General features: G+C 38.7%; 1 protein-coding gene across 5 annotated transcripts in view; it reads right to left on the reverse strand.

Moving 5' to 3' along the window:
* Positions 1-15,066, reverse strand: part of LOC134537099 (eye-specific diacylglycerol kinase) — a 221,446-nt gene that overhangs the window by 14,176 nt on the left and 192,204 nt on the right. For 2 of the 5 annotated variants that reach the window (XM_063377378.1, XM_063377377.1), the window contains exons 16-18: positions 11,453-11,686; positions 1,741-1,804; positions 208-365 (exon numbers count right to left, since the gene is read on the reverse strand). In XM_063377378.1, coding sequence (XP_063233448.1) covers positions 208-365; positions 1,741-1,804; positions 11,453-11,686 — 456 coding nt within the window. Of the gene's footprint in view, positions 1-207; positions 366-1,740; positions 1,805-6,863; positions 6,986-11,452; positions 11,687-15,066 lie in introns of those variants that run through there. The other 3 variants (XM_063377379.1, XM_063377380.1, XR_010075925.1) reach the window with 3 other exon arrangements.

A 15,066-nucleotide genomic window follows, 5' to 3' on the forward strand; every position in this document is an offset into this window, starting at 1 on the left:
GGTTATTTTACAACTTGTTAAATCACTTAATCAGTACAAACATTACAAGCATTAAATTATTAATTTTTTTTTACCTCAATCCTGTATTTTATCGAATAATTGTAATACAGATTTGCCCGAGAACAATATCGGCAATTTGATTGCAAATATTTTGAAAAATTCAATTTGACCTTGGCTTCACGTAAAGAAAAGGGCGCCGGCACTCACTTGCAGTTGTCCGCCATGTTGAGGATGGAGGCAGGGGCGCACGTGATGAGGTACTTGACGATGTCCTTGTGCCCGGAGCGCGCCCCGTGGTGGAGCGCCGTCTGGCCCGTGGCGTCGATGGACAGCAGCGAGTAGCCCTGGGAGTGCAGCGACTTGAGCTGCAACAGCCGGCAGCGCTGTCACTTCCGTGCCGGTCCGTGCCGCGGACCACAGGCGGCGACTGGGTGGTCAGGGGCCAGGGGCGCAACAACAGGCCCCCCTCTGGCAAGGGTATTTTGCCCCCCCCCCCCCCCCTCTGAAACCTTGAAGTGGGGGCAAACGGGGGCAAAGAAAGTGCTGTGTAATCAATTTTTAGATAGTAAAACTGCTTAAATAGCACCATTTTCCACCTTGAAATACAAATTTTCCCGGGGGAGGACCCCCAGACCCCCCACTTCGATGATTCTTCACAAAAAGGTATATTGCCCCCCCCTTTGAAAATTTGGTTGTTGCGCCCCTGGTCAGGGACTCGTGATTCTGCTGTGGCTCAGCGTCGCCTGTCGCAGCATGCCGGCGAAGAGACCACGCATTATCCCCTCCACGAGAGGAAACAATCCAATCCGACCTCGAACTACATCCTGCACCGCTGGAAAGTCCCGCCAGTAGCTCTGTGCTTTGGACCAGCGGGTTTGCTTATCGCCAACAGGTTGAGAAGGAAAACTAATTTTACTAAAGTGAAACTTCTTTGCTGATGGGGGGTGGGTTACAATTCTCGAGCATTACGAGAATTCCGATCGCATGAGGGGAACAGTTAGGTATGTGGTGGGGGAACCGGCAGGGGAGAGGTAGAAATGACGCAGCAGTGATGATGCTTCGGAATTCTCGTAACGTTGCTTGTGTTTGTCTACTCCTCAGTTTTCGTAACGGCTAACGACCGACACCACCATATTTCTTTTATTTTATTTGAAGTATCTACAAATGATTTATTAGTGTGGAAAAAGTTATGTATGTATCATTCATTTTTATGTGAATAGTGTGATTGAAAATGTAAGTAATTTATCTATATGTACACCAAATAAGCAAGAAGTTTCACTTTGTTGCACATTGACTCCACGCTCACTTTCTCCCCACCCACGACTTTCGTTGGGCTTGTCAGCACTACACGTTTCTCTTGTTCCCAGAGGTACAGTTGTTATCAGAAAGGTGCCGTTAACACATTGAAATGTACCCATTGGCCCTTCCACTGAAACTGGATGCCCACACACTGGTGCCAACTCTTGGGGGCGTGTGTGAGTTTTAACCCCTGGCCCTCCTATGAAACTGTCAACAAGGATTTAAGAATGAACCAATGAATCTTTCTCCCCCGTTCCCCTAATAATCTACTCAATTCTGCACCTTTAACAGTTGACAGTATTATCACCACACAAAATAAGTATGAAGTTGGGAATTTGCACTTAAGGTCACACCTTGATAATCATCGGTTAAGGCAAAACAACTAAAATATTAGTATTATAAATTATCATGCAGCTAATAAGTAATAAAGTTTAGACTTACCATTTTCAAATCACCGTTCTTGGCAGCTTTCAAGATGCCATCAGAAGTTTTTTCAAGAAGATGACTGAAAATTAAGAACTGCATTAGTTCATTTAAGTTTTGCACCATGTGTAATTCATTGTTTTTCAAAATGTAAGTTTATTCTAGAAAAAAAAACATTCACCCAGAAGATCTGGTGCACATTCCAATTTAAAAATTTCTCACAATGGGAATTTAAAATGGGTCATTTGTAAAAACTTGTGTCAAAATAAACAAAAAAATTTAAGATAAAACATTTAAGACAAACCAAAATCCAATATTTGCAGTTACATAGGAAAAATTTCAGAACTGAAAAAAACAAAAAATCAGGAACACCCACCGTAAGTAGGTAATTTTTTATGTTTATATTTCCTCATTTGTGACAATACAATTTTAATTCCCATGGTAATTAAACATATACATTGCCAAAAAAAAACAAACATGGATTACATGAATCTTTCAGCAAGTGGCGAGTAACATTACATTTGCATCAAATACGGAACATATTATACTTTTTGCACAAGTGCTATTCAGATTTTCCTGATTTGATTATATTTTACTAAAGAAAAATTTGAAACGATTAATTCAAACTGAAAAAACTAAGTACAGTTGTGTATTATGTAATCTAATAATGAAAATAAAGACTGTGAATGAACAGCACAAACGTAATGAGGTGCCACATCGGGGTAGAGCCCCCCAGATCAGGCACTCGCACATCTCACAGACACCAGTTCTAAACACGTCATGCCGACGAGCACAACATTGAGAATCCGCTAGCAGTGTTGCCAGTCGCTCGCATGCAGCGTCGCTTACCTGTACGAGTTGAAGCCCCATCCGAACAACCTCTCATGGATGCTAGCATGCAAACACAGACCACACATGCAGGGGCCTCAACACGGATTAGTGCGAGCCATCTTTTGTTTTTGTAATTACTCGCTATAGATCATGCCAAACTTCATGAAATCAAACCTTCTCAAGCCTTCGTACCTTGTTACAATCTGACATTTACTAACAGGCACCTGTGTGTAACCAACCCAAGTCCTATGAAGTGTCGAACAAAAAAATAATTAATACGGAAGCTGTCGCAAATTATCTGAAAAGCAGTGGTGAAGGAGTGAACTGCAAGACAGGTTAAGGAGACAGTTTCTCAACCACGCGTGCCACTGGAAAGTCAGTCGACAGAGGCTTGGCTCGAAACGTCCAATGTCCGAAACATTTACCACGAGAAATGCTTGACACGCAAAATCTTCAGGAGAACACGATACAGACATAACAAACACCTGATGTAATATTGCTGATAAGTACGACCAATGACACTGGCTTAACTCTCCTTGGAGAACACATGTAAACTGCTCACAAGATACTTTACAAAAGGTCACAGATGCTCCTACTAATCTTCATTAACGTTTGAGGATTAATCTGCCTGGACTTCTGTTAAAGTGATAACAATCAGGGGTAGACATGTCTACCGGGTCAAGAAATCTAGTTCCTATATTACTTTGCTCTTTAATAGGTTTATTATAAGGGATAGTAATAAGCAACAATCATGTCCTTCCCCCCCTTCATCACACCTCAGTGGCTGTAACAAATTCAATGTCGTTGACACATTAAGCCCAAATTAATCATTCATAGAAACCCAAACTACAGTTACATGGCTGTGTTGTATCTTTGTATCTGACATTGGTTAATGCCATCTATTCCTAACGAATGTTAAGAATCAACACCCATGCCCAAGGGCATTGGGCATAAGCAGAAAAGGGGGGGGGGGGGGGGACAGCAGAACAAATCCCAAACATCTATCATTCCTGCCAGAAAAACGGAAAAAATTTGAAAGCAAATAGCAAGCAAAGAGGTTCTAAACTCCCCCAAATGAAATTCTGTGTACATTCCTGCCCGAACCTAGAGGTTTCGCAAGAACATTTGGCTGATTATTAGACATAAACTCTTGTGTTTACTGCGCTTTCTTAACTGGCTACGATCAGTGACCTAAACTCATTCTGCACTCATCCGGGCAAATAAGAACGTGGTTGCTACACAGCTGAACATCCGCAATTTGCCTGAAAACAGCTGTTTTCTGTGGAATAATAATCTACCAACCATGGGAATAAAAAGAGCCTACAGTGAAATATCTCGCTACAATAAGTTTTCGCGCCTGAAATGATACAGATAAAAAAAAATTAATTTTGCTATGGAATGTTGAATTACAGTAAGATTTTTTTTTTTTAATAAATTAAAGTGAGCTTTAAATTTAAATTAAACTTTTTTAAATTCTGTCACTTGAAATGTGTAAAGACATTGACTCGTTCAGGCAAGTACCCAAGAACATCCTGATTCACTACTGTCAGCTGCCAGTGTCGGTAGTACACGCGTCCCCTGGTTAGTGTAGCAGATCACGGACTGGCAGAGTGGACTACACCTGCTAGGTCCGTCGCCTTCTCCATGACGTGTGGGTTCCTAGTAGGTTCCGAGCAGACTGTCCCTGTCCCGCCACTGTGTTTCTGGGGCCTGATTCCAGAGCTCACCATCCTCCGGGTTGGCAACCGTGCATGCATACAAAGATGCCAAGTGATGCCAATCAGGTGCAGACAAGGTAACACGTTCCAACTGCAAGCTCTTCCGTTTGAGAGTGCAACATCAACATGCACTTTGGGCATGCAAGCATTTCCTTAGCGCACGGCGCAGAGAAATTACGTAAGCACGTTGCATCAACCAGAGCATGGGGTATTTTCCCGTCGTATTCCCTAGCAAACACCCAAGGTTACGAGGTAACGGGCAAATGTTTGGCAGATGTAACCTACTATGGGTAGGGATGAGTGTGTACAGAAAATTGCAACACAACCGATACAACACAGGAAAGCGTGTCAAAACAATGTATAGCACCAACGCAAGTTAAATCACGAAATTAGCAGCACCGAGCAAAAAAACTGATTCAAATAAAAAAGAAGTAATTGCTGAATGTTTGAAATACAAGGAAAGTCTTTGCTTCTGCACAAAGTCTGTACCAAAAAGTATGAATCAGAAAAAAAAAATGTATTTTGTTTGATCATGCATCTCTCATTGGATCACTTTTAAACATATAAATGCTCACCGATTTATTTTTTATGTGTAAACATCTTAGCTCTCTGTATACAGCATTTGGTGGCAGTAATTTCGTGAATGAAACGGAAGTCACACGGAACGGTAATATCTAACAACCACGGTGCTGCCATCTGTGGTGGATGTGCGCAAGCCAATGTTCACAAAGACAAAGGGGAAACTATATAGTATCAACTGTTTAATGAATTTGAACAATATGAGCAGTATTTTAATATAATTCTGTGTCAAAAACCAGGTCCAAAGCCGGGGTTTAGTATTTTTACAAGTCCTTTTCATTTGTATCAGAGCTGCTACATTACATAGTTTACAATTTCGCTCTGCAAATAAAATAATTCAATAGCCGACGTAGCTGCTTCGGCAGAACATTTAAGCGGCAGGTGCACAAACCATTGGTTTCATGAAATGTAGTTGAAAACACAACTTTCATGTATTTATTATGCTCAGCATTATTTTAAAGCATTCTACGTTAAATTTTGTGTCCAAGTTCCAAGTTTGGTATTATAAGTTTATTTGAAACATAAGAACACATGATTTTGAGATCAATTCATCACAAATTATATAATCGTAAAAATGCAGCACGTTAACATTACACATTTTGGTAGAATAGGTATTACATTAGATAATTTATAAAAATAAAACCATTAACCACCAAAATCATTTGTTTTAAAAATTGAACCATAAAATCTTGTCTCTACCTATGGGAGAAATAAGCAAGTATTCTGTACTTAATTAAGTTCAAGTCTGAATGTTCTTTCATATACCTGACATTATCCAGGGGCTGCCACAGAGCCGGACGCAACTTCCCTATTCCCTTCCGTGGGTGGGTGGGTCACCGGCATGTGCTATGAGTGGCTATGAGTGGCTACGAGTGGCTACGAGTGGCGAGTGAGTGCACCAACCCCTGAACAGGGCTGGGATAGTGCCGTAGATTTATTGCACCTGCCCGTATAGGAAGTATTACTTAGTAATTGCAACTCTTATTTCGGTATTTTTTTTTGTTTCCTTTCCTAATTCACTTCACAGATAAACTATAAAATAAAAAAGCTCAGAAGACAGAATTCCCTGCCTAAGTTTCTGAAACTGGTGCCGATAGAGTTACCTTCCGTTATTTCTTGCGAGAAATTTAAAAATTGTGAAACAAAATCAATTATTACTTTTGATTATGATTACAATTGTGACATATTGATTAAAACTCATTACAGAATTTTAGGACAGTATTAAATAAATATATATAAAAAAATCCAATATGCCCTTAGTATTTACGAATAGGGTCGTAACAAGGTATCCAGTAGTTTGGGAAACACTTGCTGGTGATTCAGAACGCCTTGGCTAGGATTTAGTGTTTTGTCTAGCTACAGTACGTACATTCTAGTAGCTGGGTGGTTTCGGTACTTCTATGCTAACCAAGTAACATGGGTTTGTTTTGGTTTAGTAGTTTCAGCATGTTGGTCTTGCCTTGAGGGTACTCAAGAAGTTCCTCGGAGCAATTATCATTTTCATTAGCAGCCAAAACCAATGTAGCTTCAGTTCCGCAGATGACTAAATTCCTGCCTTGAGTCAAACAGTCAAATTGTTTGACACTAAAATTTCCATGGATGGCCTAAATTGTATATAACTTGAACTCCAAGCAACGTAAACTTTTTAGTACCTTCATAATCATTTCAAAACTACCAATAATTTCGGATTATGACAACAGAGTATTTCTTTTACTATCTGCAAATTATAATCAATAATTCAAGCGCAAGCAATTCCTTCAAAAATCTAAGAGACATGAATTATGCAGTTTTTGCATGTGTGCATTACAAAGATAGTAAACTTAGGATATCTAAAACCAAACAGTCAAATGAACATTTAGCATTCAGTAGTTTTGCCTGGCCATACTATGCTATTAAAAAAAAAACACCAAGGGCATGCTATTTCCAAGACACAGTCCCTGCGACATCATGCCTACAACACAAGACAGGACGCAACAAAACAATCCTAGACACGTGCTGCGGAAACTGACTTACATAGTAACGACCTCAAGTGAAAGACATCCTCACAGCCAGAAAAAATAATAAGAATGTCGTTCCAACTCCGTTTCCTTCTTTTCTATGCAAAGTGAATATATTTCAGCTTGGTTCCTTCAGTGCTGAAACAAAACCAAAGAATGATTCTTCCAAGGACCGGACACATTCAGTCGTTCAGCAAAATATCACGCTTTTGTCACTGCACAAGAAACAACTCAGAATTACAACTTAGAACACCCTAATTCTAGCACCGTCCCGGGGAAAGCGTGTTGCGAAAATGTCAAGAATTATCATGAATTGCTTTACAAATGATTTCTGACAACAGTAAGTATTTTAGTCATGCCTGCCTTATCCAATTAATTATACTTTTCCTTGGAAGAATTAAACATAAGTGATTTGAGAAGTAGGCCCTTCAGGAATACCAACTGATACAGCGTGGTTGTCTACAGCTTCCACACATGTTCAAATGAAGCTGGCATGCAAAATCTTAACAGTATGACACACAGTTTCATTGAGCATTAAAATACTTTCAGAGTTCCTACAGAATGCTTAAACTGTGCAAATACATATCCCTCTTCTTTCACACTTTCCAGCATTTGGTAGTTACACTTGCAGAGAAAATGCCACTTTGCTACAAAGTGTCGGAATGAGATATAATTCTCCAATAGAACGTGATTTAACTACAAACTAACCTGACAAAGTGAGGCCAGCGCCGTTCTCATTCACAAAAGTATAATTATTTTCATTTTCCTCGCATTATTTTCACTAGAGATAAAAGTTTCAAACAATTTATATACATAAAATAAGATGAGAGGAACCCTATTTTCAACTATGTTACACCACAAAAAAACTCCTGGAATATCTTGCAATCAGTTCAAAATTATTTCCAATGTATTTTGTAACATCGAAAATTCTTGCGTCATTAAATTCCATTTTCATGTTACCCCAGTTACTGCATACTTAATTGCTTCCAATTCCATAAAATTTAAGTCTATTCCAACTAAACAGATTTTGTTAAAGTGTTTTATTTTCAACTGCACTGAATATGGTTTTGTAGCATTAATTTCAAGTACAAAATGTTCAACTGGATTAGCAAGTGGAAAAATGGTCTTTGGAGAAGGGTGGGTGTGCAGTTTTATCATAATTTCATTGTTTTATTAGTAAGTTTTCTTTATAGTTGAATTTTTTTTAAAAATTTATAGTCACACTGAAATCTCAGGAAAATAGTGTACGTTTAGAGCTTCAACGTTCACACACATAATTTTAAGTAGGTAATGATTTTTGCTTTAAAAATTAAAACTGAACAATTTATGGTTTTTGTTTTTAATGCTTTGTTCCTTAGACAATTACTTGTTGATTTCATTAAAACAAGTAATAAATACAAATATGTATATTAATGTTATTAAAAACATGAAACACTAACGTCAAGTTTTAGGAAAGACATGCTTACAGTAACACGCATGCAAACCTGTATTAGATACAGACTACATGGAAAAAAACAATTTGTGCCCCTTCTGTGTACATTGAATGACGGGCTATAATATGGGACTTTATTGTAGCCCACTAAGGATTACAATAATCCTTCCAAATTAATTTCTCTATAACTTTTTTTTTTTAAAAATCCTGGAAGGGAGGGGTCTGGACCCAACGGAACTCCCTCCTGGCTACTTCCCTGATAGTCCGTCAAATAATAAAAACAAATAGCCAGTCATGGAGATTGTCAACAGAAGTGAAAACTTAAAACTTTGTTTTTAAATGTGTAATATGACATCAATTCTATGTCAAATGTACGTAAGAAAATGATTTTGGTATTAGGTACCTATATCAGAACGATGTCAGCATGATATAATTTATCCTTACATCATTTTTTAGTCACAACAGATGTCAGTGGTATATAAAAATTACGTAAAAATGCATTACTTAGCTATGACTTACCAGTGATGTCAGACCTAGGTCATGTATTCACGAGGTCAAATTAACTTCACTTACTGCTACTACAGCATGTCGGTGATGCTAACTCACAAGAATTTACCCATCCAGAAAAAGAGTCCAACACGCGCATGATACAGTCGAGTATAAACAATGTATTAGTGTATATATGCGTATACATGTACACAGGCCGCTGCGATTCGCCAGTCTGGCGCAACACGTCACTAGCATGTCGGTGACGCGAACCCTTAAGTTTTGCCCCTACCAAAAATCGCTCAACGCGGCTAAAGAAGTTTTCACTTCAAATATAAAAAAAATAAAATATATTAGAAATTTTAATTTAATTCTGGAAAAGAGGCTTTTACTTAAGAATCACCCAAAATTGTTCAGTTTTAATTAAAGAATTTTAAGGGAGTAAAAGTATAAAATTAACATTTATACAGAATTGAAAACTTAAATAAATTTTTACACTGATTTTTTTGCATAGCTTTAATGTTTTAGTATCAACGTTTGCACCGCTTTTGTCTTATTTTAACACAGCTTTTGGTCAATTTTATTTTTCAGTTTTCTGGGGTCCCTAGCCACACAACATAAAACTATTAAAGATATGATTGTATGGACCTGTACGACACTCATTCACTCATTCAACAGAACGCTCCGATTATGTTCACATTTCACCAAGATGTACAGTAAATTCCATAACAAGACAGAGATGAGTTGAAATAAATATTAATTGATGGCATGGACGATCACAAATGCCCCAAAGCCAAAAAGGTTAAAATAATATACTTACATGTAGCAACCTTTAAATTATGAGGGTCAATTACAAAATTTAAATAAATCTAACAGGCCAGTTTTTTAAAAATATTTTATGATATTTCTAGTATCAGCAACAAAACCCTTCGCCCCCCCCCCCCCCCATGATTTTATGCCATTTTGATTTTTAATAGACTATAAGTACAAAACAGAATCTGATATACGTAACATCACATAACAATCTATAGCAATTAAAAGTAGGTGCTATTTATTTTACAAATTGAAATTTTGCAACAATGTGATACCGGTGCGAACCAGTCACCACAATGTCCACACTGCTGCAGCCGGTGAGGGCCGTCTATCGCAGACATCAAACCCCAACAACTCACTCTTCTACACACACAAACATAGAGTTACACCCAGTACTAGACTCACGAACCACTACGTATGCATCATCACAGTCGACGTAACACTTTAAGGCAAGTCACACCTACGTGAAGCATCTTCCGACATTTAACAGAAGTAAAGCAACACCCACAATTAATGAATAAATTATTCTACATAGAAAAAAAAATTTTCAGGAAAACAAATACTGGAGGACACAAACAAAAAAAGTAAACATGTCTCTGCAGGGTCTTGAGCCAGCGAGAGGCGACAACGGACGGCGAGTGGGCGGCTGGAGATCCCAGCGACAAGAAGCCTGACTGAGCAACGAAGAACAACATGAAGCACTGAAGCCGCGATGTCAGCTGTAGCGCGGGTCAGATGTCCTTCAATCTGTCAGCGTTGGTGCTGAGCGGCATGAGGGGGTGCAACAGGGCAGAGGAAGGGGGAAGGGAATACCCATCAGCGGGGCGCGGCAAAGGGGGTCGGAAAATATCCTTGGGCCTGGCATTTATCTCAGAGTGCCATACCCGTTCAAAATATGTTGACCATGTAGTCCTTAGCGAGCGACACATAAATACACGCACCGCCGTCTACTCAATTACTGATATTTGTAAAAACGTCAATGTGTAACCAGGTCTACAAGTTTGGTTCTGTAGGGTTCTGCTCACAAGACGTTTGGCAAGCATCCAAGAGTAGTCCGTTTCTTTCAATCACGTATTTTACACATCTCGGCTTCCATTCCATGTTTGTGTTCCTGGTCCTCTGCTTAGTGAGCCTTCTGGCCGCTAGGTTCGCTACTGACCACCCATGAGCCACCTGCTCACAGTTCATTTTTCTCGCCGTCCCAGGAAGCTGGTCCAACCAGCAAAATTCAGTGACCACAAATGCGCAAAAATGTTTTTTTTTCCCCTTTTTTTTTGTAAGTTTGTTTTTAGCAGTTCAAGTTATGTAAACTCATGTTACAGTCCATTCTCTATATGTTTAGAGCTAAACAGCCTGTGTTTTTCTGAATTTTTATAACAAATATTTTATTTTGCTACGCAAATTTCTCATTTTATCTGTAATTTCAGAATTTTCTTCTTTTTGCATGAATGACATTACAAATGTATTTCTACTGTAGGTGAGTAACAAATTATGTTTGTGGTACATATTATAAATCTTTATAGCAAGAACTCAGGTACAATCTGCCTGATGACTAAAAAAAATGAGGGATTCCTGGCAACAAATTAAAAATGAAATTATCTATAGTAAAGTCAAAAAAAAATTCTGCATTAAGAAAGTAACTAATTTTTTTTTTTTACAGAATGGCTACAAGACTTCAGTTGACATCTAGGGTTGACTACGGAGAGAATTTCAAAAGTAGCACAAATACTACGTCTACAGTGCCAGTAGTCACACACAAAACACACAGAGGCGAACAAACAACTAAAGGAGGCACACAGAGAACAGCGCGACTAAACTACCACATCCGAGGGGGAAGGGGGGTGTGCTACGACGGACAGCAACGCATACCGTACCTCTGCGAGTTGTCAGTCCTCCTGACAGAGTTGTACTGTGAGCTAAAGTCCTGGACGTGATTACAGACATCGCCCGGCGTAGCGTCAGCCCGCTCCGCTACGTTCTCTAACCTGGTCTCTACGGGGCCCGCAATCCCTCCTTCAAGTCCTTCAACTCCTCCATCACCTCCGTCAACATTGTCCCCAACCTGACAGCTGAGATCCTTGTCATCACTTTCCTGAGACGTTTCATCACTGTCAAAGTGCAAAATATTGAGGGGAAGCACACAATAGAACGGGGAGGTGAAAGGAAATAAAAAATTACTGATCAGCACTTCTTAATTCAAAAAACATTTACCAGAAGAAAAAAAATAGCTACAAGAAATACATACATACACACAAAATGATCAAACAAGAGTAATAGATCAATTCATAATCTACAAATTTTTTTTTTTATGTTTTTAAACCTATGGAAATATTAAAACGATCAATACTAGCAGGCAGCTTCAAGTTGCAAATATTTACGTTACCAAAAGATACAGATTACAGAGTAATACATATACCAATGAAGGAAAATGTGCATTTTAAGTGAATCAAGTATTGCTTGAGCTTCAGAAATAAAATATTCTGTTACCACAACTACTTTGCACACAACACACTTAGAAGATATGGTGAAATGGCAGTACAAAAGATTTTACAATAGGTATTTGCTAGAAAAGAGTGTATAATGGTAAAAGAAGTGCTAGTTGACAAAGTGTACATACAGGATTTCCCAAATATTTAATACGCTGAAAATATTAGTACAAAATCTTAACAAAAATACTTTTATATTACTAGTAAATTTTTTAGCTACAAATTAACACTTTTTAATGGTTATAATTTTGGTTATTCAATAAAAAAAAGAAATTCTAAAATGTATTATGAAGTCATTTAAATTCTGTGAAAAATAAACTGCAAACATTCTAATTTTGGTTTAGAAAATAATAATTGCACTAGTTGATACAAAATCTAACTGTACGTAGCATGCTGCCTTTAATACACTACGACCAACCTGAACCATACAAAATTAAATAAAGAAAATGAAACTTGGTAAATTTTCTGAATTTTAAAATATATATATATATATATATATATATATTCCTTTAAAATGCAATTTTTAATTAGAAAAGATAAAACAGAACCCCACCAAAAGTACGAACTGACGTCGACAGAGGCTTTGCCCCTTTGAGCCTGGTCAGACTCCGCTCCCATGCTGTCCCTAACCACTCCTTCCTGGTATTTGCACTGTCGACACGTAAGTGTACGAGTGCTGTGTTACGTGTGTTTGAAATGCGCGCCACAGACTTCCGTGAGAGTGCGCCGTAGCTTCAGTGCTCCGTCCCCTTACATAATTATAAATTAAATGGCAAACCTTTATTTTTATCCTAAGTGTTTTATGGCATGGCAGATCGGCCGGAAGGGTTTTGTTTGATAAATCTCATATTTAAATTGCATAAAATAAAGACAGCACCGGACATTCCCGAGGTGGACCTGAGTCCAGCTGAAGCTAGACTTTGAATATTAATTTTTTAATTACTATGTGTTTTAATTATTCTAGCCACAAGAAAGCGCGCAATAATTGTACAAGTGTTTTGTGATTATAGATTTTAATAAACCTTGGCACACATCGTAACAATGTAACGGTAGTTTGGTTCGGCGCGAGACACGTTGTGTGACCCCTACAGAGCATTTGCTCGCCCAAGTCCTTCGTCATCACCGGCCGAGAGCAGACACCAGCACCCCGGGGACCTCGCCGCTTGTATTTATCGACACGTAGTTTCCCGTTCATGTTCTTGTCTTTAGATATTTTTATGTTTCTCACGGGGGCTACTCTCGGCCGGCAGGCTGTTTAAATAATTATTCTTATTACTCTCCGCGAGTATTTAATCACCCTTACGTAATTCTTGTGTGGCCACGTGTGTGGACCACACCCGCAACACAAACCGATTCGTGCCTCGGGCTTTTTAACTGTTTAAAGGATGATGTGTATGGGAGCGTGTAACTTCTTAATAAACCTGGACGTGTGATTTTTAAATGGTGTTCCTTTCTTCTTGCGCCCATGCGTATAACATCTACTGCACGGCAACGTGTGGGATGGCCTGAGAGCCACTGCGTTAGTCCTTAAAGCGTGTCCGACGCTGAGAGCGGGCCAGGTCTTGGCAAAAGGGTCGGAATCTCGCTCCCACACGGGTGGTGTCGTGCTCCGAGAGAAGTCCCCGTAGGGTCCGTGTGCCCTTTCATGCGGTGGCGCCCTTACAGTAGTTCTCGTATCAAAGTAATTCAAGCTCTCTAGCCCAGACCTCAAAACAAACTCTAAAAAATAACCAACAAAATGACTTGTAAATGTTATTTTCAGCAGAGATATTAATTCTTCTAGAAGATCACAAAATTCTTAAACATAATATTAATACAAACTAAATAAAAAAACTTAAAAATTGTTTTCTCTAACTATAATGTCAGCAACAACCACCATAAATTTCCATTTGTCTACAAGCAATGAAATTATGATTCCAGCGGTATACAATATTTGGGAAAAATTAAATCGAGATTTAAAAAAAATTCAGTGACTAAACATTCAAAGAGTGTCAAGGGAAGCCAGAATGAAAAGAATTCAGGGTCTTGCTACTCAAGAATAAACAGCGTTTCACACGCACCGAGCATTGTAAACCAGTGACTGTGATCACAAGGTGAGGTGACTCATGATCCAGCGTTTTGTCTCGAACAGCACATAGACTAGCGTCACGAGAGAAAACAAGTCTTGTACTCTGCACACAGGGCGATTATGGGCTTGCTATTTGCCGACAGAACTTTCAAAATCAGATGATGTAAAATAACGCCACGAGTATATTGTTTACAAACATTACATAATCATAAAATTGCACTTGCTTTTGTTCACATAATTTATAGTAACTTGAAAGTTATTACAGCGAAAGGTAATTAATACGGCATGTTCTGGACTGAAGCAAATTCGGATTAGCAATTTTGCCGGATTGCAGGCCTAGAATGTCAGTACCTATAGTTTTAACGCGAATACCGATAAAAATTTAATATCCAGTACAATGATATTCAAAACAAGCTTTAATAAACTGTTCCGTAGAAAGAAAATATAACCGAGGAGTGTTGATATCCAAAAAAATTTTTTTGTGGAAACGTAATCGTGAAACACTGTACTGAAACGAAAACTGAAAAAATAACGATCATCCCCGAGAGAACTAAAGATCCCGGGAGCGCCGCAACGCAAACCCGGCAGCCAGGGTGAACGGCTGGAATCCGCCCGACGACATCTGAACGCAAGCGGTCGATAGGAGTCGGATAGCAAAATGTTCTGAACACGCACTGAAAGAAATTTTTGGTATATTTTACAAGGAAAATCCTTGAGAAACCCTGTTGCCCAAGGATATTACTTGTAAAAACTACAAAGGCGGAGCTTTGCACCACGTGCGATTTTGCAAGGCTCTGCCCCTGTAGTTTTGCGAGAAATATCACCAACAGGGTTTCCAAGAATTTCCCTTGTAAAAAGTACAAAAAAAATTTTTTTTTTTTTAGAGCGTGGATTAAAGGCCCTTTTACTGTTTAATTTGATGAGGAAGCGTATA

This window comes from Bacillus rossius, chromosome 11 (genome assembly GCF_032445375.1).
Source record: "Bacillus rossius redtenbacheri isolate Brsri chromosome 11, Brsri_v3, whole genome shotgun sequence".
NCBI lineage: Eukaryota > Metazoa > Arthropoda > Insecta > Phasmatodea > Bacillidae > Bacillus > Bacillus rossius.